Raw genomic sequence first — 27103 nt, 5'->3', positions numbered from 1 at the left:
CCATGCTTCGTGCATACGCGGTATCCCCTAAGAGCAGTCGTGCAACAGAATTCTCCTGCATACGTCTGGTGATAGGACTGTGACTTCCAGAACTTTTCTGTAGTTTGCTGTGGAAAACAATGAGATATATATATTTGGATCCAGAACAACACAGTGCAACCCTACTCTGTTTGAAGATCATCCTATTTTAGTCTTCAATCCTTCATCCAGTTACATGCTTGGCAGATGGCAGAATGGAACAGGGTGGAGAAACTTACAATGTGATGATATCAGGTTGTGAGTTAAGTATAACTACATGTTATGAAAGGGAGGGGAAGAACACGACAAGTTGTTGATGGAACCAGCCCTACATCACGCTCAGGGCTAGTTCTGCCACAATGATCCCTAGGAGTTGTGGTGGGGGAGAAATTGCAAAGGTAATTGGGGAGGGGGAGACACGTAAAAAAGGGGGGTATTAAATCAGTGACACGTGATACTTGTTCAAGAAATGAAGAACCCTGGAACTGTATTCAAGTGTCTTGGAAGTTAGTGAGATGCAATTGGTTCTGGAAAACACAATGCAAGCTGCTCAAATATAGGTGCATGATACCTATACGTGCCCATCCTCCACAGATCTATATAGTCAGCGACAGCCACAATGCTTATAATAAGCAGGTCATGGTCTCTAGGACTGATCATTTGCAAAATGGATAGAAATATAGCACGGAGGTTGCATAATAGCAGGACACTCCCTTTCCTGCAAGTATTTGTTATGACATGACGCAAGTTATTCATGCCGCTAACTCACATGAAACTCAGCTATGCGTATGCACAAAAATGGTGCATACCCAGAGGGTGTAGTCCCCATTCTAAGATTCTTCAGATTTTTAAGAATGATACGACTGTCACAGCCAAGCAAGCAAGAAGCAAAATGATTTATATAGCACTCCATCAACAGCCAGGGTACAATTATACAGCAGTGACTTCTCAAGTGTGTAGGACTTGTTTGGGGAACAAACCCAACACAAAGCTTATTTTTAAGTTTATGCAAACTTCCTGGCAGCCACATATTAATTACTGTATTTTTCGCTCTATAAGACGCACCAGACCACAAGACACACCTAGTTTTTGGAGGAGGAAAACAAGAAAAAAAATATTCTGAATCTCAGAAGCCAGAACAGCAAGAGGGATTGCTAAGCAGTGAAAGCAGCAATCCCCCTTGCTGTTCTGGCTTCTGTGACAGCTGTGCAGCCTGCATTCGCACCATAAGATGCACACACATTTCCCCTTACTTTTTAGGAGGGAAAAAGTGAGTCTTATAGAGCAAAAAATACGGTAATGTATTTGTGTGGCACTGACAGTAATTAAAACAGTGCACAGATGATTTGGCTGTAAAGTACTATGCTGATCGGCTCTTACAATGTTTCTGAATAGCACACAAAACTTCTTAGGACTACATATGGGTTGCTTTGACCAAAAAGAAAATCATGGTAACTATTGTTTACCCCCAAACTATGATTCCCAGCAACCTTAATAAACTTTTAGGAGGGAGTATGCTATTTTTTATTTTTTTTAAAAAAAAATATTAAAGATTTTCTTGGTAATACAGAAGTATGTGCATCTTCTCCTTTTTCAGGTTGTAAAGTCTTTTCTACAGATCAGTTACATCTGTTATTAGACAGTAGTGTTGAGAACTGTACAGTGGTACCTCAGGTTAAGAACGTAATTCGTTCCGGAGGTCCGTTCTTAACCTGAAACTGTTCTTAACCTGAAGCACCACTTTAGCTAATGGGGCCTCCTGCTGCCGCCACGCCTTAGGCTTAGGTAGAAGACATTTTGCTGCCTGATGCAAGAGAAGATGGTGTCTCTCACCGCTTCCTGCCATTCCACCTACAAAAGCTGACAGGACTGGTAGCTTTAATCTCATTTCAACACTGGGAACCGGAGCATGTCCTGCAGCACACCTAAGGTCAGCTTTAGGCGCACACCCTGTTGTCCAGTGCTGCTCTCTGCCCATCTGTTCCCTTGTTCTGCCTAACAGTATTAGAAACATGAGGTAAGTGTTGCGTGGATGGCTGTGTGAATCTATTTCTCCCAGGTCCAAGTCCAGCAGCACGCATTCTATCCAATACATCGGACTCCTCGTGCAGTAACATGGAAGTTAGCGCAAAATGCCTCCTGATTCGAGCAAACACTCTTAAGGTGACTTAACGCCTCCAGCACGTTTGCTGCACGTAAGGAATGTCCTTTGACCGAGGCAAAAAGTTCATTAAGGGCTCGCCCAATGTACCCCTGCAGCTTCCCGCTGAATAGCGAGCTGCGTAGGAGCAAACACGTGGGCGCAACGTCACATTGCAAGCGAGCACCACTGCGCGGCATCCTAAGAGAACTACGGATTTGAGGGGGCGGGCAACGACGCCTGACTTGGCTTCAAACCCATCCATGGAGTAGGCTCAGACCAACTGGCCTTAGCTCTAGAATACGGTTTTTTCAAATAAAATAAAAAACTGTCTCTGAGCATGTCTGGAGTTTCTCATCGCATGCGCCGAGCCTGGAGTTGGGTCGCGCACGTGGCTTCCCCCAAGGCGAGGGCGCTTCTCCTCCCAAGCCCCGATCGGCCACGGGATCCCTCGCCCCAGGATCGCCCCGCCGCTCGCTTCCCTTTTAGGGATCGCCCGGCTCTGCGTGGCCGGCTGACGCCCTGCCCGAGTCACAATGAGCCGTCCCCGCAGGCCGCGGCGCCGCGCTCTCCCGGGCTGCAGAGGGTGGCGGCACCAGGCGGCGAAGGTCACCATGCGCCCGGGCGCAGCGGCCCAGCCTTCCCTCCTCCTCCCGGGCGGCGCTTTTCCCGGCGCTTAGGGAAATCGCGAGGTGGCGGAGGAGGAGCTGCCGAGTGACGCGACGGGAGAACACCGCGGGGAGGCTTCCCTCGAAGGTAGGCGGCGGCGGGGCTGCTGGGCTCCGAGGAGAGAGGGGCGGAGTCCCACGAGGGAGTCCCTGGAGCATCTTTCCAGGATTGGAGAGCGCCAACGCCGGTCCCTTGAAGGTGTCCAGTCCAGCAGCTTATCCGGAACACCAGCCGCTGCGGGACGTGGGCTACGTGCCTAACTCAAATCCACCTTATCTGGAATGCATAGGAAGGACGTTTGTCTTCCCATAGTGTAAAATGCCCAAACACAGAGAGGTTTTCTCTGGCAGCAAAAAAGGAAGCAGCTAGGCGCAGGATGGGAAAGAGGGGACCCCATAGGAGGGACTGTATTTAGAAGAGTTATTGGGTGGAGCTCAAGGAATGGTGCATTTGGATAGCTAGTGGCTCATAACCACCGTCTGTGTGTTTCTGAATGCCAGTTGCTGGAAACCCCAGAAAGAGAGAGATCTGATGCTCTCAGGTCTTTCTTGTTGGCTTCCCACAGACATCTGCTTGGCCAAAGTGAGAACAGGATTCTGGGCTATATGGATCACTGACCTGTCTGATCCAGCAGGCTCTCCGTATATCCATTCATACTTGTATGGAATTTTGGGAGTCACCAGGTGGTGGGAATTATGGAACTGTGTTGCCTTCATGGGGGAAAGATCCAGCTAGCAACAGTCTAGATAGCCACCAACTTATTGACTCAATATTTACAGCCACAGGCATTTTGGATCAAATAGTTGGTGGAAGGTCTATTTTGCCCTATACCCTCAACAAGGACCCTGCTTTTATGTACTGTGGCTGTAGTGCAGTTGGGGGGTGGGAGCATGTATAAATTTGAGTGTACATGTATAGATCCCTGTGCAAATGAAACCAAGATATATGAAGGTCAGGAGAAGTGCCAGTGTGGACGTGATATTGATCTCTCCAGGGATGGTTTTTCTTGGTCACAAAGATTCTGATCCATGCTGTCGAGCGGCATGTTTGTTTCCCATAAAGCAGGTGATGAAACAGTAAACCTAATACAGTGGTACCTCGGGTTAAGTACTTAATTCGTTCCGGAGGTCGGTACTTAACATGAAACTGTTCTTAACCTGAAGCACCACTTTAGCTAATGGGGCCTCCTGCTGCTGCCGCGCCACCGGAGCACGATTTCTGTTCTCATCCTGAAGCAAAGTTCTTAACCCGAGGTACTATTTCTGGTTTAGTGGAGTCTGTAACCTGAAGCGTCTGTAACCAAGGTACCACTGTATGAACCTAAACATTGTCTATAACAAGCACTTCAGCAGAGGCAGGCAAAGAACAAATGCAGGAACCGCGAGGAAAGAATATAGAACTCATCAATAATGTAAAATGATGAGATGGAGTCGAGAGAAGAGCGACCTGGAGGTGTAATTCAGGCTGTTTCTCAGCTTGATCTCTGCCCTCCCTTTGAACTCTGCCTGGAGGTTACTCTGGAAGCTAGGGAGCTGATGGTTTAAGAATGTCTAGAACCTCTCTGTTGCAATTCAACAAACTATCTGAAAAACGGAGGTGTCATTTAGCCGTACCAGCTTATAGCTCTTGACAGAGGTATCCTTCATGAAATTTTTCTGTCCTTCCTCAAAGCCTTCTGAGCTGGTAGCCATCAGAATCCCCTTGTGGGGGTGAATTCTATGTTAAATGTGCACTTGGTCAGAGGTCATCAAGACAGCATCTTGGGGCACCAGAACCAGTGTGCTCACCAGAATCTGCTGTGTCACCTGTGAAGGGTACCGTATTTTTCGCTCTATAAGACGCACCTAGTTTTTGGAGGAGGAAAACAAGAAAAAAAATATTCTGAATCTCAGAAGCCAGAACAGCAAGAGGGATCGCTGCACAGTGAAAGCAGCAATCCCTCTTGCTGTTCTGGCTTCTGGGATAGCTGCACAGCCTGCATTCGCTCCATAAGACGCACACACATTCCCCTTACTTTTTAGGAGGGAAAAAGTGAGTCTTATAGAGCAAAAAATACGGTATTTGCAAACATCCCCTCAGAAATCCACTGTGCATGGGAGACTGTTTGCTCTCTCTGCTCATTTTCTCTCTGCACTGGTTCAGCCTCTCCTTAAACATGCCCACATTTCATTGGACGGAAGAAGGGCACAGAGCTTCTCCCTGGGAGTGAGCACTGCACTAGCTGATATAGGTGCCTTTTCCAACACGCCTGTACCATTTTGTGGCCATCTCTTTTTCTACCCTTTAAGATATGGCAGCCATTTTGAGACTGGCACAAACACTCCAAATGTACCAACTGCATTAGGGCAGTTGCATGTGCGTTTGCAGGCGCAGGAGTGCACAGCGGGCCAGTAAAAAAGGTGACAGCCTTATTTATAATCCTGGTGTGGATCATTTCTTAGTTCCCATGACTTCATCCCTGTGTTTCTGGGAGGTTTGTTGCCCATGTCACTTCTTATGGGCACATTACTAGTTGCCGCAGGCGTTGAAAAGGGTTGACAAGACGGCTTTCTAGTTAATCTGGAAAATATGTCGTGTGAGGAAACACCCAATATTTTGCGCCTCTATGAGAAGCTTTAATGAATACAGGAAGGCTGAGAACCATTTCCTTTGCAATTGGGTCCTATGGAGCACTTTTAAAACAGAAACAAGGGAGGGGAAAATCTTTGAAATTTGGCTTTATTTTATTTTTGCTTTATTTATCTTCTTTATTAGCCGATCTCAGTGTTTCTTACTGGAGTGACTCAGCATTATTTTCGGTATCTGAACGTGGTTCCAGTTGGGTGCATGTGAGGGAAGCATAAGGTACACATCCCTCTCAGCTTATGGATTTTGAAATAATTCTTCAGAACGTTAAAATCATGGCATGCTATTCTACAGAGTGTAAGTGTTCTACTAGAGCTAGGGTGGGGAAACGTTTGCAGCCCAAGAGGCTATTTCCCTTCTGGTCCACTTTCCAAGAGCTTCATGCTAGTGATGGCAAAGCAGCTGAGACATCAAATTTAAAATTTGCATTTATATAGAAGACTTATTTCTAGAGTTGCCAGGTCAGGAAGACCCCAGCCTCTGAAACTTGATATCTTGGGATGGCCTCTGGAGACAGAGGTTAATTGGAATGGAAGAGTGTCTGTGCTATAATTTGAAGCAAACTTCTGAGGTGTGCAAGCTGCACACTTGGCCTTCTTAATTATTTTTATTTTTTATTGCAGGCACCCTTGCCCACCTAGAGATTCAAGCACTCCATTAGCCACCTGGATTTAAAAGATGCAAAGGCAGAAAGTAAGTGACCATTTGCTCTGGTATAGCATGCCCTGTCAAAAATAGGGGCATGCTTGCAATAATTCTATTTTCATAACAGAGACTACTGCCTAATACCCATTATTAGACATTGCTGGAGGTTTTGCTGTAGCCTGATTTAAAATATGCCGGTGTTTGTTCTTTCGGCTCAATAAACAGTCAAAAAGTAGAACTGTCCCACAGCAGTTGGTACCCTCCCAGCTGCAGCGTGTGAAGTTGCAGATTGTGCTTTAGTGCCCATGTACATACATTTGCTTGCACCAGAGAATAGATGAATCCTTCTCATAAAAACGTTATTCTACATGCCACCCCAAACTCCAAGTGGTGAGACTCCAGGGATACCAGCACTTTCCTGGGGCTCAGGTTCCTTGGAAAGACAGCAGGGACTATGGTCTCTTTAAGTTATATGGTTTTATTTACACATATATACAACCTGAGCATAGGATGGAGGGGCTTATAGCCCCAAAAGATCTTGCTTCCCCATTAGTCACAGCTTTGGATTCATTACAGAGCAAGACATGTCTATGTCCCCAGTTCTTGTAGCATCTCCCCTCCAGTTTTCAGCTAACTGTTCTCTAGCCCAGGCCCATTTTTTTTCTCTTTTGGTTGTTGCAGCTATTGCAACCCAGTTTATCCCTCTGGAAAGCCCATGAGGGCATGATGTGGCCAGTTGGTCTTCATATCCAAAGAAACTTTATTACTGGTTGCCCAGCTTCCCCCAAACACAGTGCTTTTTTCGGGGGGAGGGGTACACTCAGTACCAGCATCTCTTTTCTCTTGTTAAAAAGTGTGGCACTTACTGTAACAACTTTGTGGTGAGTACCGGCTTTTCTAGAGAAAAAGCACTGCCCAAATGTATAGCAATAAGAATAGGCCTGTTAAATCCGGCCAGTGACCAGTCTAGTCCAGTATCCTGTTTTCACAGTGGCCAACCAGGTGTCCATGTCACTCTCCCCTCCTACAGTTTCCGACAACTGGAATTCAGAAGCAGAATGTCTCCAACAGTGAAAGTAGAACCTAGGCATCATGTTTAGTAGCCACCTCCCCAATTAATGATTAAATTCTGGGGGAACTGGGCAGTAACACTAAAGAACGACTGCTCTTAGCATCTCACACTAAAAAAATTCCAATGGAACATTTCTGAAAAGGCAAATGGGGACAAAACAGCCAGTGATTCGGTTTCTCAGACACAGGTGCCACAAAAGAGGGTCTGTCTCCCAAAAAAAAAATAATAATAGAGGCAACTGGTGTGTTTTGATAGACAATGAAGCCCTACTGGGATAGCTGATTGTATCATGAGTGCACTTTTTATGAAACCGAAGAGCTTCCTTGCAAGAAGAAATCTGGATCCTATGTATCTGTTGCTTGGTAAACCATTTATCTAAAAAAGGCCGAAGGCTCTGTCCCCCTGTTTGGAAGAAACTGTTGGTTATTTCATTTCACTGACTCCCTTGGCGTCATAGACATTCAGTGATTTACATGAATGGTTGCCGATTCCCCTTGTTACAGGATTAATAGCTTTACAAGCCAATGGACAGAGCCAGATCTAGAGGCCTAAAATAATGCAGCCTAATGAGCTCAGAGCATCATGGAAAGTAGAAAGCCCGTTAACAGAGTTTAAAAATAAGCTCAAGTGCCGTCAAGAGTTTAAACAGGATAATCGACACAGGTTTCCATTCAACAATTACCTGGAGCACCGGTGTCACTGGCAATAAATAAAGCAGCTATATTGGAACTAGCTGGTTAAGTAACAATTAAAAAATAGTTCTCACACAAATATTTCTCTCCAAATGACTGGCACTAATAGAACCGGCACTTGAACTGAAGAAAGAGACAATTGGGTTATAGATTGCTGGCTATTGTTTATTTAAAAATCATGTATGCTTATGCACACTTATCATCAGAGGAATTTCCATACCTTCAGTTTGGAAAGATGCATTTTCTTCCTGTTATCTCTATTCTTTTTGTTGATGTTAAGTTCAAAATGCTTTTAAATCTTCATCTAATCCAATTGGATATGAATTAAGGATTGGGCCAGGGGAGAGGTGTTGATTTGTGGGGAGGGGGCAATTAGATATCCGGGGGGGGGGGGCTCATGCAGTTCCTTGTATAACAAATTGACTCAACATGTCCTTCTTCCATGTGGCTTTTTTCTTCACAGACCAAGGCACCCATGAAACCCAAAGTATGTATCTGTGCCTGCAAGATGTCACAGGAGAAGAATGCAGCCAAAGCTGCTGCAAACAAGCATCAGAAGCCATTCCCAGTAGCTCTGGGCTACAAGATGGAGCAGGCTTTAGTTTCTCAGTATGTCCCTGTTGTCCTCCATCCTGGAGGACACAAGCGTGAGTCTCTCAGATATGCTTTCTACAACCCTAACTACTCCAACACGTACACACCATTTTACACTTTGCAAAAACCCACCTGCGGTTATCGGTATTGTCGGGACACAGATCACACAAGGAAGGTGATGGATGTTGAAAGAGTGGATTTCTCAAAGTGGAAACCCATTTTTGGGAAGAAGCCAGGCTTGTCTGCAGCAAGCTCAAAACACTGAAATCGCCATGCAGTTAACCCGGGACTTCCATTCAGAGGCTTGAGCTCACTCATTTTCTAAGGCCACTCAGAAGGAGATTGTTGTAGGAACTTCAGAAGAAGCAGATCTGCCTTAACAAGAGCTTCTGGGATAATTTGCAACGAAGTCACCCAAGTGCCACTATAAAGCGGGTACCAAAACCCAGGTTTTAGTTGGCACTTTAAGCTAAGGCTCATCCTGGAGAGAAACAATAAAGGCACCTGGCTTTCCACCTTTTGACGTGAGTCAGCAGAATGCAAAAAGTAGCAAAGCAGATGATCAAAAACTGTGAATAAAACACCAAAATGCAAAGCCTGTTGAGGAGATTCCGTTTATCCTTGTGGCCTCATGCACTCTGTGTTTTTGTTCCCCACAGTAATGGTAAGGGCAGAAGCAGAAATAATTTATGCTGTACTTTCCTCAGTTTTGCTGTAACATGGGGTGTCAGTGGGGGCTTTTGGATCTCACGCATGGAGAGTTCTGTCTTCTGAGTTTCAAACAGCCACTGGAACAGGGAAGGTTGATACACAACTCTGTTATACCTTCTCCACTTTGGTATAGCATGTGAATGGACTTTCATGAGCTGAAGATGTCACTTCTAAGGCAGGTGAAGAAGGTAGGCAGCCAGTTTAGCGATCTGGAAATTTGCAAAGATGTTAAGGTGGAAGCATGAGAGGGAAACCCACAGTATCCTAAGCAAGCAGACAGGTCATTGCTGCAGCAGGGCTGTGTATCTCCACAGCTTTGTTATACAGTGGTGCCTCGCAAGACGAAATTAATCCGTTCCGTGAGTCTCTTCATCTTGTGGTTTTTTCGTCTCGCGAAGCACGGCTATTAGCGGCTTAGCGGCTATTAGCGGCTTTAAGAAAAAGGAAACAAACTCGCAAGAACTCGCAAGACGTTTTGTCTTGTGAAGCAAGCCCATAGGGAAATTCGTCTTGCGGAACGACTCAAAAAACGGAAAACCCTTTCGTCTAGCGAGTTTTTCGTCTAGCGAGGCATTCGTCTTGTGGGGCACCACTGTATAAGAAGTATCCACCATTCTCTTGAAACCTGGGGTGCACCTGAAATAAGGCTCTGCTGTAGTCTAGTGACACGTTGAGAACATTGGACTTTACACAACCTATTTGTGTGTATCAGAAACATCTTGGTTATCAGGGATGTTATTTGAGGGGCAGAATCAGTATGTGCTTACCACATTTGGATGTAAGTGAAATGATACAGATTACCATGTGAAGAGATTGTGTGTGTGTGTGTGTGTGTGTGTGAGAGAGAGAGAGAGAGAGAGAGAGCGCATTAAGCCCAGAGTCTAAAATTATTTGTGGGCCCACACAATTAGGACATCTTAAGTACTGCAGGGGGGAGGAAGACACAACAACACAAATGCCTGGGACCTCTAGGTGTGCACTCACTTTGTAGAGGATGAAACTGGAGTCAGGATGACTCCTGCTGGGGAAGTCTCCAGCTTCTATCCTCTTGCAAATGCTGAGCTATTTATTTTTCTGTTTGTTTTACAGTATGTGTGTTTTCCATCTGCTTTAACATGGCTGAAGATATTTTAGATGTTATGCTGATGCTGTGTTTCCTTCATGCAGATGTCATTGGGTTCCCACACATCCCTATTTGCAAGGAGGAAGTAGCACGAGAAAGCATCCATAGTTGGTTGCACTTTATCCAGGTCCAGTTATTTTAAGAAGTTCCACAAGGGCTGCCTGCTGCACACACTATAAAGTATGCATTTCAGTCCTGATACTTTATCTGCATGGACACAGGCAAGTTACATTCATGCATTGCTAACCGTTCTACGACAGCTCAGGAGTCTTACTAAGGAGCATTTGCCACACTTGTTCATTTTATGCCAGGCTAGGTTATGTAAGTGACCATTGCTGCTGGAATGTTTATTTTAGGGAAACTGAAATGATCCCAAAGCAAAAAACAACCCCGGCTGGACTCATTGCATGGAGCGAAATTTAAAACTGTCCCTATCTCTGAAAGAACAGGCTAAATGCCAAGGGGCTTTCTGAAAGAGATGAAGGCAGCCCAGGATGATCAGAAGTAAATCCTTAGATGTGTCAATGCAGAGGAGCTTCTAGCAAAAGCCAAATTTAGGTCAGGCTAACTAACTGCTGAATTTCAACACTTAGTGGGTCTGCAGCAGATAGGAGGGAATCCCCTGAAATCCTCTAATTGCGTAGGGGCTATCCCTGGTGCTTAGCAGACATGGTATTTCCTGTGCTATAAACAGGTGTTTCCTCCTCGTCCTTAATATTAATCCACTTACACAAGCTGCAGAAGTGTGTCACGAACTGCCTTGCACTGGGCTGCAACTGATTCCTTGATCTGACTTGCTCTTTCCAAAGACACAGTTTCTAGAAACATATAGAACAAACAACAGAGATCCAGGGTTTTGGGGGAGTGGGCGGAAGTGGCAAGACTCACCGAATTTAGAACTGCGTTGTTTTGCTCTGGCAACCCAGAAACTTCTTGGCAAAAGTTGGCTTCAGTTTTCATGGATTCTTGCAAGACCTGCTAGCTGAGATCTTCTATAATTTTATGTATTTGTCTCTTTAAGTTCTATGGGGTGCTGCTGGGAAAGCATTCCATGTGGGCATATAAGGCAATAAATGAAACAATGCGATCATTGGAAAATGTGGGTGACTTAATGGCACAATCCTATACATGTATACGCAGAAATATACATGTAAATCTCAGGAAAGTGTGCATAGGATTGCTCTTACGGTTGCTATTTTAATAATATTTCAATCAGATTCAGGGCAGGAGTTTTTCTAGGCACTTCAAGGATCCAGGCACAGGCCAGTGACACCAATGTGCATATCGTTTGCGTGTGCTAATGTATAAGTGAACCAATTCAGATGGCAAGTGCCAGGGCCTCACCAGCACTGTGCTTTTAAAAATGGAGAAAAATCAGGCAGGAGACTGGGCTGGTGCAAAAGATTCAGAGCTCGGACCTGCTAGGCCACCCTTTAAAGCATTCCTGATTCAGGGTAAACTGCAATGTAGTGAAGATAGAGACAAATGGGAAATGAGCAATGGAGATGAGTTTGGGAAGCAAAACTCTATGCTTTTTTTCTTTAAAAAATGTTTAGGAGTACTCTAATTTTCCTACTCATATTGAAATACTGCCCCTCAATGAGGCCAAACTCAGATTCACAAAATGTTTAGGGGTATGCGTCCCCCTGTGCAGTGGCGTAGCGTGGGTTGTCAGCACCCAGGGCAAGGCAAGTAATTTGCACCCCTAACCCGTGGATTTGCGCCCCCTAACCCGTGGATTTGCGCCCCCTAACCCATGGATTTGCCCTAACCCCAGATGTTGCGCCCGGTGCGGCCGGCACCCCCTGCACCCCCCATGCTATGCCACTGCCCCTGTGTCCCCCCAGGAAAAAAGCACTGGCAGAACTGATACAGAAGTGGTGAGGAGCATTAGGCAGGTGTGGCCTGAAGCAGATATGTGACAAAATGTGGAGGAAGGGCAGAATAGAAATAGAATAAGAAGAAAGTTGCAGGCCACCCACAATCTCTTAGCGGAATGAGATTCTAGGAGGTTCCAGGTACTTTACTCAGGGTCCGTGTCTCCTTTTGGAAATGTGGCGCAGCTGAGACTATGGTCTTTTTATGTTATATGGTTTATTCACAAATCTATACAACCTGAGCCTACAATGGAGGAGTTCATAGTGTCAGCACTCCAAGAGGGTCTTGTTTTCCCCAGAGGTGCACCCTAGGGTAGGACTCAAGCACAGCTGCTGCAGCTGCCTGCTGCTTTGCGTTTCAATCACATAACTCCTAACTCACATTGCTTCTAACTCTAACCTCTCTAAGCTCTGCTTTAAGGCTGTCCCAACCATTTGCCATCTCATACTGAGTCCCTCTGATCCTTTGTCCTCTTAATTGCTCATCCCCCATGCTAGCCCCTCACGAGAAAGTTAGCCTAGCTTAATTAGCTTTTAACATTTGCTGATTCCAGGGGTTAAAAGTGTCTGGCACAACTTAAAACACACTGCTCTGGCCTCCAGTTTTAACACTCCAAGCCTTGATTAAATTCTAACACCTACTGGTCCCAAAGAGTTTAGGGTGTCTAACACGCACAAATTCCTCATAATAATAAAGAGGAAAGCTGACATGTGGAAAGACATCTCCCTTTCACACTGGGTTGCTGGAAAAAATGGGGCTGTGCAGCTTAGTGTTTTTCCCTGTTGGATGGATACAAGTATGACTTGGGGAGATGAAGGCTATGTACACACTAGTAGCTTAAAACAGTGTTTCCCAACCGGTGTTCCGCGGCACACTAGTGTGCCGCCAGGCGTTGCCTGGTGTGCCGTGGGAGGGAGGTGGGCGAGTCGGCGGCGAGAGGCGGGGCGGCGGCGGCGAGGAGAGGCCGCCCAGCGTGGGGCTCTCGCCGTCTGCCTGCCTGGCTGCCTGCCTGACGCGCAAACCCCCGGCGCAGGCGCCCCGCTTGTTGACACGGGAGGGGAGGGGGGAGAGGAAACGCTGCTGGTGCCGCTGCTCCTCGGCGGCGGCTCCTCCTCTCAGCCCGCCCTGCCTATATTTGCGCCAATCCCCGTCCACTAAACTTTAGCATTCGCGCCTCCCAATGGGAAGCCTTGCCGGGCGGCGGGCGCTGCTGCCTGAGAGTTCTGAAGCCACGCCCACTTTCCCAGAGACTGGCGGTTCTGAGGGATTCAGGGCAGGGCCGGCGCGCGCGCTTCTTGCTGCCCGGGCGCTTGCTCTAATCCCGCCTTCCCTGGGAGGGAGGGACGGCGGTGGCCGCGAGCGTCCGGGGTGGGGCGCGCGCTGGCTCTCCCTGGCGGCCCCCGTGCCTGGCGTTCTATCAGTGCGCCTCCTCTCTCTTTCCCCACCCATCCTCCACGTGCTGCGCTCTAACCCGGAGTTAGAAGCGAATTAGAACACGCCCCCCGTGTGTGGTGTGTTTTTTTTTGCTGCTCCTCTTTTTTTAGGGCTTTTTGGCGGCTTTTGGGACGGCGTCGAGGAGTGGCGCCCACGCTCCTTGTGCGCCCGCCCCAGAGGCTCGCCCGCGCGGTAGTGCTAGAGGAGGAGAGAGGTGGGCATGGCGGCTGTTTTGGAGCTGTTGCTGCAGGACGAAGTGGCAGCCAGCGCTGTCGTGCGGTGGCTGAAGGCGAGCCAGAGCCCCTGCGCCGTGGAGGTAAAACGCGCAGCGCCGCCCTTGCTTCACCCAGCCCTCGGTTCGAACGGGAAGTATCCGGGAAAACGGAGTTGATGCCGGCCTTCAAAACTCTGCACTCCAAAAGGGAGGCGGGAGGGGGGAAAAACAGGTCGACCACTTGAGGTTTCCTCCTCTGGCGGGATGCTAAGTAGGAAGCTGCAGCCTTCAGGCCTGCGCTATGTGAACTCCTGAAGGGCTCTTGCGGTAGCTTTTCGGGAGCCCAGGTGTATATATGTGCCCCCCTGAGGGAGCCCTTCACTGAACCTGAGAACCCTGCTGTGGAGTTGGTGGGACTGAGTTGCTGTGCGCCCTTACGAATCCTTCCCAAATGCAGCTTTAATGATTCAGAAACAAGACCTACAGAATTCGTTGGAAGTTACTATTTTTTTATTTTTTTTTACATAAGTAAAAAGTGACCTTTCCCCATCTGGCATGGTGGTGTGCCTCGAGATTTTTTTCATGAAACTAGTGTGCCTTTGCCCAAAAAAGGTTGGGAAACACTGGCTTAAAATACAGCAAGGTCTACCCCCCCACACACACTGTGTTTCAAGTCTGTTTGCATGCTGCTGTACACACCAGAGAGGGGGCTGGGATGTCTTCTCCAGATGAGCATTCCCTGTTTGATTTCCCCTTCACTGAAGAAGAAGAAAACCCTCCCAACTCCTATTTGTGAAGCTATCACACACTGTCATCCATGTATATACCATGGCTGTCTCAAATGTACACACCTCCGCTTTACTGCAAAATGAATGTGGCTTATGTTTTCTTTTTGGACTGAAAACACATCAAATGGCAGTATTTCTCAAGAAAGTTGACAAGACTGAGGTGACATGATAGAAGTTCATAAAATTACTCATAGCCTGGAGGAAATGGACCAAGTAAAGTTTCTCTCATAACTTGTGGACACCCAATGATGCTGAATGTTAGAAGATTCAGGACAGATAAAGTACTTGTTCATACAGCACATAGTCAAAGTATGGAGCTCATTCTGTCCTGTATGCCATATCTGCACATGGCTGATAGAATCAAAAGAGAAGTGGATTAGAAGCTTACGATGTCTTCAGGTAAATCCTGCCATTTTAATCTCCTGGGTCCCATAATCTGCCAAACGCTTTCCCATTTTACCACCTTTCTATTTTTTGCCCTGAACTTCCCATGCCCCTTTTGGGATCCCATCATAGGACTCTTCTCTCATTGGCTGGAGGAGGATTTAGTGGGTACTTAAACATCAGGTGCTTCTTTGAAGAGGCTTTTGCAATTTTAAAACTCCATCAGAGTGTGAAATTTTCTCAGGAAGCTCCCCCAATCATCCCCGCTCTTTAGCAAGCCTTTTGCTGTTTTCTTTCCCTTATAAATCTCAAACCGCCTGCTTCTGAATTGTAACAAGGGGGAAGCCTCTAGAAGTCCTCTGCTGTTTTTGAGAGACGTGCTCACCTCTTTTGCTTTACAATGGGGAACATGGATGGAAAGTCTGTTGAGGAACTGAGCGCTACCGAGTGCCACCAGTGGTACAAGAAGTTCATGACAGAGTGTCCCTCCGGTCAGCTGACCTTGCATGAGTTCAAGCAGTTTTTTGGCTTGAAAAACCTGACTCCAGCATCAAATGAATACATCGAGCAGATGTTTGAAACATTCGACTTTAATAAGGTGGGTATTTAGCTGCGGTCAGACAACATTCTGTTTACATATGTAATGCCCATACATATAAGAACATGTGGTTCTTATCTAAAATACTATGAAATAACATCTATGAATAATCCTCACAGTGTTTATCTTTGCCGTTTATACTTTGCTTGGTATAGAACAGTAATTTCTGTCTGTCTTATGATATTGCACACTTTCTATTTTTTTGAATGGAATGTGCCTTTCTCAGTTTTGAATTGCTGCTTATGAACGTGCTGTATGTGTTGGATCTTTTTCAGAAGTAGTCTGGTTATTATGGCTAGTTTAATCATTTACCTTTACTGCGGGGTTAGATGGAAATTTCAAAGCCTGCGTTTTCAAAGTCCTGCACCCAGAACCCCATCACATGAGCATTTCTTAAGATTTGTAACAAAAAAACTCTTGTTACCTGCATCTGCAAAGCAAATTTCCTATTACTGCTGATGCTCTGAATATTCTGATCACGCAACACTCCTGAGGAGCTTCTAGTCTCATTTTAGTCTGGTGATCTTCTCCAAGCCTTTTTCAGGGGGAGCTGGAATATTGGTTACTGCTGCCCCATGAAAAATACTGCTATTCTGATTATGTGCCGACAGTGACCTGTTTAACATCAGTGGAGTTGATACAGGGTCATCACATGTGGAGTGCTGGCAAACCAGGAGCAAAGCTGCATAAGAAGCTTTCAGGACCTAGGGGCATGTAAAGCTTATTTTCTAGGCAAAAGGCCCTAGGGTCAATTCCTGCTGTCATTCAGCATGTGTTAAGTATAGAATTGATCTGCAGATGTCAAAGGAGGCAGCCCTGTCTTTACTCTTAAGTCAGATGTGTTCTAGATCCGTTTAACAGGGGAGCTGTAAGGATCCCAAATCTTTTTCTAAGTGCCCCAAATATTTCTGAATATAAAATGAATTTGAGGGAAATTGTGTTGTGGGGTGATCTGGGTTGGGGAAATCATTTAAGATGATTTCATCTGGAGATAATTTGGGGGATAATGAACGGGGTTTAGGCATGGTATGCTAAGGTGGGGTGTTGTTATTCACCTGTCCTCCTGACTGGCAGGGAAGCACTGGATTCATGGCAGCAAAGGCACACCCTCTAACATTTCGCTGATGAAAATAGGGACATCCTATTTAATAATGATGATGATGTTATTATTTATAACCTGTCCATCTGACTGGGTTGTCTCACTCTGGGTGGCTTCCAACATATGTAAAAACATAACAAAACATTAAATATTTTAAAAAACTTCCCTATACAGGGCAGCCTTCAGATGTCTTCTAAAGGTTGTGTAGTTACTTATTTCCTTGGCTCGGAGGTCGCATACTCTCCAACATTTACCTGCTGAAAATAAGGACATTCTACCATACCCTCCACTATTTTGTCTGATGAAAATAGGGACATCCTAAGGAAAAGTGGGACACTCCAAGATCAGATCAGAAACCGGAACGGCTTCTGTAAATGCAGGACTGTCCCTGGAAAATAGGGACACTTGGGGGGTCTGCAAAGGTGCTCTTTCAGGGTGTCTCCAATGAGGTTTTTTTAAAAGCCTTGTCACTAATGAGGCTCTTTCAGTGGATAGCCAAAGACAAATTGAGAATTGCTATTATTTTATTATTTATTAATTTGTATACCACTTATATGCCAAAATGACATATAAGGACTGAACCAGTAACTGAGCCAGAGAAGTGAAGGTTAGTTATAGAGACATGGATTATGATCAGTTATTCTGTAGCTCATTAAATTCTGAACCACAGAGTCTGTAAGCCTTTTCTATACCTCTCTGCACCACCCTAGTTATTTTAGAAAAACGGGGCAACAGTGTTCAGCAGTGTTCAACTGTGAAATATTTAGGACAAATATTAAATGATAGAAACATCCCGTGCTTGCAGAAAGTCGTTTTTAATTATTAGAGAGTATTTCGTAGGAGAGAGAGAGAGAGTGGGAGAGAGAACTTTGTCTGAAAAGTATCATCAGAGACAATGGATAAAGAGGTTATTTAACTGACCCCAAATGCTTCATACCTGTGTAAGAATGGCTCCCCCAGATATTAGTCTTCCCACAGATGAAAGATGAAAAAGATGTAGAGTGTGAGAGTGATCCAGCCAAAATTGAGTACTATATAGTCTTATTGATTTTACTGTAAAATACTTTAAGTAACTGCTTAACTTTCCCACTGACATCACTATGCAGCTAAAAGTGCCCAACTTTGGCTGAACCTGTGTGTGCACTTAAATGTGTGTTAAGTGTGCATCCTTGTATTAATTATAAAAGTTAAGTGTGTGTCTCTGTTAAAAGTGAGTGTTAGCTGTGTGCTTGTGTGTTCAGTGTGTGTCTGGGGTGTGTGTGTGTTCTCTGTAGTCATTAAAAAAACCTTGCTGTTTGGCACTTAAGCAGTCATCCCTTGTGTTTGTGCATAGGTTAGTGTGATCATGTGTGTGTGGCTGTGTGTGTTTCTGGTTCTGTCCACTTTGGGGCCTGGCCCACAAACCTTTGGAATGCTACCCCCAATTACTTTCCACCAGAGGACTGTAGCTCTCCGCCTGAAAATGCGAAACATCTATTCACTGTCCGCAGTCATTTGAAAGTATTAGGATTTGAGCTATTTATACAGAAGTCTACAGAGCAAAACTGACCTTACCTCAACTACTTTAGGCTAAAGGGTGCTGCTAAGGTCACGTGATATTAGAGATGCCGAACCAAAGTTTTGCCTTCCACCTCTCATTGTCTGCAGCCACTATGGCTAGTTGCCAAGGTTAATAGGAGCTATAGTCCAACAATAGCTAGAGGGCCACAGGTTCCCCATCTTTGTATAATATTTCCTGTTGAGGAGACCTGCTATTTAGTTTCAACAATTGGAGAATGTCCCAGGAAGGCAATGTTTTGTTCCATCTGCCTCCCATGAAATGTCACCCCAAATGAAAATTATTCCAGACTTTCTCTTTAGTCCCTCAATTGAGTTTTAACTTCAAAGCAAAAAGTTACGCAGGCAAAACGATTAAATGATATATTGTCTCGTTTTTGTTGTGGTAAGAGCTTGCCGGACATTGCTTCTAATAAAGATAGATTTTAATAACGACATTTCAATTTGGAAAAATGGTTCTATCCATTTCATCTTGTGGTACAGAGCTCATAATTATCAATTACAAATATTCAAACCGACAATGATAATTTTGTTTAAAAGAATGGCCTTATCATTAAATTCCTGCTTCAGTTTTCACAAAAAGCAACAATGAATTTTTAATCAGGCATTTGTTCTACTTGTGTCTAAGTAGAGATGGATGCGAAATTTCATTCTGTTTTCATTTTAATGTGAACCTAGCTTATTTGCACCTTCTAAATGTGCATATTAGGACAAAGGCATGCTAAAAGGCTGAGGAATTTTTAGGTGAATGTTAAAAAAAAAAAGTGCAACTAATGTGGAAATGTGGCAAATCGAATTTAAGATTTTTTTAAAAAAAGGAGAAACTGAAACTGACAGATTTGTCCATATCTAGGAACAGGCAAATCTGTTTGTTTCTCTCGGTTCCTCTTCTTTACAATCTTAAATTCTATTCTCCAGATTTCCATATAACTTTGTGATTAAAAAAATAATTCTCAGGAAAATTAATCAGTGCAGATTTCTCTTCAGATACATTTGTTTTTATGCAATTTTGCCTGTTAAACATAGCAATTTCCCCAATATAATCCATTATTACAAAGCAGTTTCCTCTAATATAATGCATTTTTGTATGTCATTTTCACAAATATATTAATTTTTATGAACATTTTGTCCTAATATATACATTTTTATACTGCACTGGAACATTCAGAGAATTTTCAGTTCTTGTATTGTTTCAGTCAGTCAGTGCAAATTAGGTAGATTCACCTTTAAATGCAAATTGAATTGCATTTCTCCTCCATCTCTGTTCATCTCTACATGTGAGCAAACATGTGAAGGTGAGGAGGGCGGATTCCACTAAGCCTCACCTTTCTACTATGTCACTATCCTCTGGTTTACAGCCCTCGTGAGTTTAAGGTACCTGGTCTAAAATGGGGAGCTTCAGCAATTTATGAAGGTTCCCTGTGTGATATAGAACCCAGTGCAAACATGTGAGGAATTTTTGTTTCAGCAGAGCGCTTTTCTTAAATTGCAGGACTTCGTTTGGAAATGAAATAGGTTAATATCCCATTTTGTATCCAACATTTTGTTTATTTTAGTAATGGTCTCCATTATTCTTGACAACAACTATATATCTTACAGGGCCAACAATAATTTACAAATGCCCAATATTTCTCACTCACCCTCTGCATATCTGAGAATTTATTTATGCATTGAATCGAGTATTCAGGATTATCTAATCCACAGTGTTTGATAAAACTTTCATTAGATGCTATCACTTACAACTACCAAATTGAGCAAGAATTTGTGGAATAGAGCTTTGGTTTGACTTGTTGTATAATGGGTCAAACTAATGCCTTCTAAGAAGCATGTTCTTAAGCATATTTATATACTGTAGAAGTCCCACACAGTTCAAAGGGACATAATCTCTGTTGGTACATTAAAGACTACAACCATAATTCCATATCAGATTATTTGTGTTTATGATTAAAGGATGCACGACTTGGCCTTTATTAATTTAATGAACTCCTAGGATTTGATGGATTAAGGAAGTGGTTGTGCAAAGTCATTGAGCACACATCCATGTGAATTTAGTTTTCATCCATGATTTCCTCAATGGATGTCTGCAGACGTTCATGCTCTTAAAGTTCATTGAAATAAATTGGACATAAAATGTATAGCTGGTTATAAAATAGTACAATCCCATTATTTTGAGAGAAGTTACAATGGAAATTCTTGGAGGCAAGGGATAGACAGTTGATCAAAATAAAGATTTGTTTCCTGTTCTTGCATAAGAATTAATCATGAATGACAGTGGTTGAAATGAGAAAATAACCAGTTTTTTTCCATATGAATGCTTCCTCATGCAGTGACACCTGCCAAACCATCTTTACCCTGTGATTAAACATTTGCACTCTGCCTGCATTGCCACGTGCAGTAATTTAATTATGCTTTCAGCATGGGGCAGTTTCATAACCATAGATCCAGCCTCCTACTCACAACGTCATAGGAATAATCAGCCTTGCAACTCACATTTAGAATTACCAGATCTTTTAATCTTCAGGCCTTGCCAAAGCAAAAATCTCATATAAAGCAAGTCTTGATTTCTCAATAAGAGTCTTTAAGATAAGAGAGAATTATGATGATGATGAAATAGAAGAAGAAATAGTATTATTATTATTATTATTATTAGTAGTAGTAGTAGTACCCTGGCCATCTGGCTGGGTTTCCCCAGCCACTCTGGGCGACTTCCAACAAATATTAAAATACAATAATTCACCACATATTAAAAGCTTCCCTAAACAGGGCTGCCTTCAGATGTCTTCTAAAAGTCAGATAGTTGTTTATTTCCTTGACATCTGATGAGAGGGCATTCTACAGGGCGGGCGCCACTACCGAGAAGGCCCTCTGCCTGGTTCCCTGTAACTTTACTTCTCACAGTGAGGGAACCGCCAGAAGGCCCTCAGTGCTGGACCTCGTGAAAGACACGACTAACATGCATACTCAAACATGGATATTTGTATGAAAATAAATTCCATGGCTTTTAATTTACTTCTTATCAATAGTTGCTGACTTAGGTTTCTGTTAGCAGAAGTTTTGTTTCTCCCTTTCAACAGATTAAAAGAAGAAAATGCAAGAAGTGTGCCAGGTTGACCAAAAATACACTAAATAAACTTTCAAAGTGGGATACAGAGCTGCTTTGTGCTTGGCCCAGTGGGGTTTTTTTACCCTTCTCCTTCATGAACAGCAGATGCCACCCCCATGCCATACCACCAACTTATTTTGAAAGTATCCTTGGTTACAAATGTGGCTATGACATGTGGGATAAATAACTGCTGTTTGAGCAACGCAAGTTGAAAGCCCCCTTGAGCTTGTGCAATTTAGCTGCATGGTTCTTTGAATCCCAGCCATGATGAATAAATCAACATGCAGGAAATCCAATCCGGTAATTGGGTTCAATGTTGTTAAACCTAATCTGACTTTTGCGCCTGTAGAATAAATCAGATTAGCTGTTTGTGATCTAGAGGGAAATAGTTTGAGTTGCTGTAAGAGAACATCCCACGGGAATCTATATTCCCCTTCAAATTGTACTGTTCTGTCATTGAAGCATAGAGATGAAACCATACAGCTATCTAGTGTAGTGGTTGTTGTTGTTTTCGTTTGTTTAGTTTTTAGCAGGTCCATACAGACATGATTTGAGCAGACTATTCCAGAATTTCCGAAATAGCACCTGCACTTACATCTTAGGTGTATAATGCATGCAAATGTACATTGATCCTGACACATAGCTTCTTAAAAAGCACCTTGAAAGTCCTGGCCAAGACATGAATCTCTAGGTAGCATGGCAACAGACAATCGCAAAACAAAATGAAGCACAAGGACGAAGATACAGATAATCAGGGCTCAAAATGAAATTAATCTCCATGGAGACAAATCTGGACAAATAATTTAGCTTGTCAAGTTATTCTTGCCAAGGATTGCAGCCTTAGGTTTCGGTTAGCAAATGTACAAAAGTCGCAGCCGCATGAATTTCAAAAGCACAGTTCTCTAGCATCCATCTATATATTCCTGATTGACATTGTGTTCCAAAATGCCATTGCACCAGTGATATTTAGAAGTGAATGGACCTATGGAACAGATTCAGCTCAAAGCACAGAGGATCCTTCAATTCTTTTTTTCATTTACCACTGCAGAAAAACTTGAAGAAATATGTAAATACAATAAATCTTTTTTTTATTTTGGAAGGTTTTTGTCCACCAGGGCCCCCCACCCCCACCCCATTTTTACATCAGCTGTTTTGTAGTAGAAATACAATCATTCCCTTAACTTTGCAGTGATTTGTCAACATTATTTTAACAGCAGCTTGAGAATCACAGAGGTACAGACAATATACATAAGCAGTCAATAAGCCCATGAAAGGCAGATCTCTAGGAAATCTTTGTTCCTATATAAAAGGAGGACACTAGAAAGTAGGTTCATCTGAGGTGGCAAAACCATCAGAAGCTTCATTCTTTTGGTGTGGTGCTTAATTGTGTGTTTTGAGACATCCCTGGTAGTTGATGTCTAAAAGTACCACCTCATTTATCTCCCAACTCTTCAGAGGAACTGTGAAAGGCAGCAAGTAGTGATCTTTCTATTTGTCTGAGAGCATCGTAAAATTCATATAAACAAAAACCATGTGGAAAAGGATGCCATACACAACATCAGCTTTCAGCTTAATTCACTGGAGAACTGGTGCTTGTGACCCATTTCAGTTCCTTTTCCTACTGTAAATGTTCTGTGTAATGCTGCAAACATTGACTATTACCTCTGTCCGGCTTTAAAGCAGGGTTGTAATTGCACTTGCATTACAAAAGTTGAGATATGTATTTGATAGGCACAGAAACAGTGCCTATGGGAAGCAATATAAATATCATAAAGGAGGTGTGCAGAAAAAGGACAGCGGATGAACGGTAGGATGAGGCTAAGGTCTCCAAGAGTGTGTTTTGGTAAGAGCAGTTCTCTTTGATAATTTTCATTGCAAATGTATTTTGCCAGGCTGTTTGTGTGCACCCTGTGGTTGATCCAATGTTTAAGGCACAAAAGCATTCAGCAAGAATGGCTGTGGCTTACTCATAGCATCTGACAAGCTGCCTCTTGTGTTTCAACAGGATGGCTACATTGATTTTATGGAGTATGTGGCAGCTCTAAGCTTGGTCCTGAAGGGAAAAGTGGAACAGAAGCTGAGATGGTACTTCAAACTGTATGATGTGGATGGAAACGGCTGTATTGACAGGGATGAGTTACTAAACATCATTAAGGTGAGTTATATTCCTTGGCTAATTGTTGTATTGATGGTGTTTGACAGAAGTTTGTGGAAGATTCCATGGCACAGTTGTCCTTTACTGTTTGAATACAGGAGGCAACCATTTTGCACGTGTCCAACTGACACATGACCACTGACATGTGGGGGCCTAAAGAGGGCAGGGTGGGGGTGGCCGTAATGGGGCAAAGCAGACTTATGTGTGCTCCACTGACGCACATAGGGGCCATGGGGGGGGGGGGGGAGTAATCCATCTACTGTATGCAAACACATAACTCTGCAACTTGAGCTCATTAAATGTTCTCAATTTCCTGCAGGCGATTCGCACCATCAACCCATGTAATGAAGTAATGACAGCTGAGGAATTCACAAACATGGTGTTTGATAAAATCGATATAAATGGAGATGGTAAGAATTTCTCTATGCACTCCAAAGTGTGGCCTGATATTTATAGGCCAAAAGTATAGACTGGGACCTATAGGACTCTTGTGTGAAGGTTTCAGATTGACATCAGTTTGCACTAGAGAAAATTCAGCGCAGGAGGGATGGCCGCCAGTGTTACATGCCAAAATTGATCAAAGAGAGGTGGGGTACTACCTCACATTTCTTTGGTAGGAAGAAATTAATTAGCTAAATAAATAAATAAATAAATAAATAAATAAATAAGACTACTTCTTTTCTGTTGGCCCTCTGACCATTATGCTTTTAAGGCAGACATAACTGACATTCCATTCCAAACATTCCACTTACTTTTCTGAATCTTTGAAACTATTCCCCCCTCACACTGCACTGCATGTTGGTCCTGAGAAATGCAACAAAATGTTAATGTGAGAGGGGAACAAACCTCCAATGCAGGTCTATGGAAAGACTGTGGAAAAGTCAGTTAACTAAGCCTGAGGTCTGCAAATCATGTACTCCACTGAGATGCTTAAGACATTTTGCTTATTCAGGAGAAGAAGTAATTTAATCAGGGTTGAGATTAGTCAAAAAGAGAGAAATCAATTGAGTAGAGAGATTTTAAATAGGAATTTAAAGGGGTGAAGATAACGGATTCAGATCTGATATGCTACAGACCTTGAAAGTAGGTTGATCAGCTATTGTGACATCTTGATGTAAGGAAGGGGGGGGTTCTCTCTTCTTTGGAAGTGAAACAAAATCCTGCAACTCCGACTTGGGCAGAAATGGTGGGCATGAAGCAGAAATAGCCAATTCGGTTTCCATGTCATCCCTTTGAAAAACAGATACCACACCATCCATTACATTAGGCTATACAGTACATGAATTGAGATCCTATGTGTTTTTGCAGGTGAGCTGTCTCTGGAGGAGTTCATGGACGGAGTACAGAAAGATGAGGTTCTACTTGACATCCTGACCCGTAGCCTGGACCTGACGCACATTGTTCGAATGATCCAGAATGATGGAAAGAATCCCGAGGAAGTGGCAGGAGCTGCTGAATAGACAGATTTGAATTTTTCAAGGGGAAAGGAAAAATGCTAAATATATGTAACACCGCATAAACAAAAATCAGGGATACAAATTGGAAAGGGTTCCAGGGGACTCTGCTTTAGAATAGTACCCTAAAGAGAAAAAAAAGTATCAGCTTTTAACCTTTTTCTGTGTAATCAGAAGACGTCATCTGTTGTGATCACAATGAATAATGGTTACTGGTACTTAAGATGTCCAGGTTGCTTGGGAAGTAGAGGCAACTGGCAACACATCTGCTGAAGGGAATGTGTTAAAATGTAAAAATAAGATGCTTTGTTGGCTGAACCCTCCAGGATCAGTGTCAGTAGAGGAGGCCAGCATGATGGAAATTTCTGAATGGTGCCACAAGAATCCCAGTGCCATCTTGACTGCCTCCGAAGGCTGTACGTTCTAGTGAGGGATATAATCTAGCTGGGAGAGAGCTGGATCATGTAAGATTGAAAAATATAACTTGAAAAATGCCTAGGTGCTGACCTCCTTAGATGCAGTGGAGCTCAATGATATCCAAGATCTTCTATGTGTTCCTGAGAATCTAAACTTGGTTCCACTGAAGTCAGAGACCAAAGTCTCATGGACTCAAATGGTTCTAGGGTCTAGTGATGACCCTTTCCGTATGTCAGACTTTACATAACTGTTTTGGTCCCATCAATGGCAAGTGGGAGCCTGGAAAATGCAAGCAAGGCACATAACGATTTGCCCCCAAATCAAAAGAAACACAAAATAAGTCATGTGTTATTTTAGTGAACCAGGCTGGTTGCCATTCAGTCTTTCAAAAATATATTTCACAGAATTCTGCTTCCAGTCTGATGCAGAGTTCTGCATATGTGATAGATGCAAAGATTTGCAGATAAGGTTTGGGCCAAAAAAAATATTATATCTCATTTTTGTTTGGAAATCATCAGGCAAAACTAAATATCTAGCTATTTCAGTTAAGAAAATTGAGACAGTTTTAGAATGTGTCTGAAGCAAACGGGCACTAAAATTCAGCCATACAGATAAAAGCCCTGGAGGCTTAATTCCTTCACAAAAGTGAAGCCACATTTACTTAGGATATCTGTATTAATGATACAGTTTGAACACACCTTCAGAAAGTATCCAACGTTAATTTTAGTAAAGAAGATTTTGAAATTTGTTTAACTTTGTTTGGAAAATGTTTATATATTTTTTGCAAAGAGTAACACAATGTAAGCACCAGTATACACACTTACATAGACTGGTTACACACTTAATAAAATGGTTCGTTGTCAAAATGACTGATCAGTGCTGATCAGATTTCACAAAATATTTGTGGCGGGGAGCTGTGCTGAGTTCGGCTTGCGGCCACTGGCCAGCCATTTCAGCATGGGACACTATGGCTACAAGACATTTGCACAAAATGAATCAAGACTGGATATCTCAAGAAGAATGAGCCCAAAGGCTCCCTCCACACACACTTCCTGAAAAAGCTAAGGACCAAGTGTGCATGTCACAGGGTTTGATAGTAGTACCATTTTTGTGGGGGAAATTGCTACCCTTCAAGCAACAGTCATAAAAGATGCAACGGGGTGTGAAAAGTATTTCAAGACCGTTGCTCAGAGTCAGAAATACACAATCTTGTCTGCATTCATTGATGAGATTCATGGTAATGGTGACACTGTTCATGTTTGAAAAATCACAGGGCCTAACGCCAGAGCTAGAGAAACTGAAAAACAACACCACTGACAACAGTGTTATTTACTCCCTCTTCCTTTCAAGTATTCAGCATGTGCCTTTAAACATGTACCAGCCTAATCAAAGCAGTTTCTGTGAGAGCCTCTTGTCGTTGCAGGAAGAATCTCTAAATGGCAACGCTGACATATTATGGCTCAAGAAGTTTTAGTAGAATATTTTCTGTATGTAACAAGAGCATAAGCTTCTTTTTTATTTGCTGGTCTTGACAGATTGTAAAATAGTAGCTATTTTTGTAAATTTAGAAAGGGTGGGTTTTTTTAATAGGCATTCGTGCTCCCTGCATTATTCTCTGACAAGTGAATATATAAGGCTGCAGTCCTGTACATGCTTATTTGGAAGAAGCCCAAATGAACTCTATGGGACTTCACTATAGATTTCTATAAAATTATACTGTTAGAGTGCGATTT

General features: G+C 43.4%; 2 protein-coding genes across 2 annotated transcripts; both read left to right on the top strand.

The window, feature by feature from the left end:
- Positions 1–2613: 2613 nt before the first annotated feature.
- On the top strand, positions 2614–11892 carry CIMIP3 (ciliary microtubule inner protein 3). Its single transcript, XM_077929056.1, has 3 exons — positions 2614–2914; positions 6076–6145; positions 8325–11892. Exons 2-3 carry the CDS (start codon positions 6131–6133, stop codon positions 8718–8720), a joined length of 411 nt encoding a protein of 136 aa, XP_077785182.1. The 5' UTR covers positions 2614–2914; positions 6076–6130; the 3' UTR covers positions 8721–11892.
- A 2639-nt stretch (positions 11893–14531) lies between these two features.
- Positions 14532–26011, top strand: GUCA1A (guanylate cyclase activator 1A). Its single transcript, XM_028734478.2, has 4 exons — positions 14532–15585; positions 23350–23499; positions 23819–23909; positions 24808–26011. Exons 1-4 carry the CDS (start codon positions 15388–15390, stop codon positions 24957–24959), a joined length of 591 nt encoding a protein of 196 aa, XP_028590311.1. The 5' UTR covers positions 14532–15387; the 3' UTR covers positions 24960–26011.
- Positions 26012–27103: the final 1092 nt, after the last annotated feature.

This window comes from Podarcis muralis, chromosome 5 (genome assembly GCF_964188315.1).
Source record: "Podarcis muralis chromosome 5, rPodMur119.hap1.1, whole genome shotgun sequence".
Lineage (NCBI taxonomy): Eukaryota > Metazoa > Chordata > Lepidosauria > Squamata > Lacertidae > Podarcis > Podarcis muralis.
The sequence above is the reverse complement of the archived record's forward strand: the minus strand, read 5'-3'. Positions and strand labels throughout refer to the sequence as shown.

Excerpts from the sequence above, each read along its gene's own strand:
- GUCA1A (XM_028734478.2), top strand. The coding sequence starts at position 15,388 with ATGGGGAACATGGATGGAAAGTCTGTTGAGGAACTGAGCGCTACCGAG. Across the intron at positions 23,500-23,818 it reads AGTTACTAAACATCATTAAG|GCGATTCGCACCATCAACCC; the intron begins GTGAGTTATATT and ends AATTTCCTGCAG. Across the intron at positions 23,910-24,807 it reads AATCGATATAAATGGAGATG|GTGAGCTGTCTCTGGAGGAG; the intron begins GTAAGAATTTCT and ends GTGTTTTTGCAG.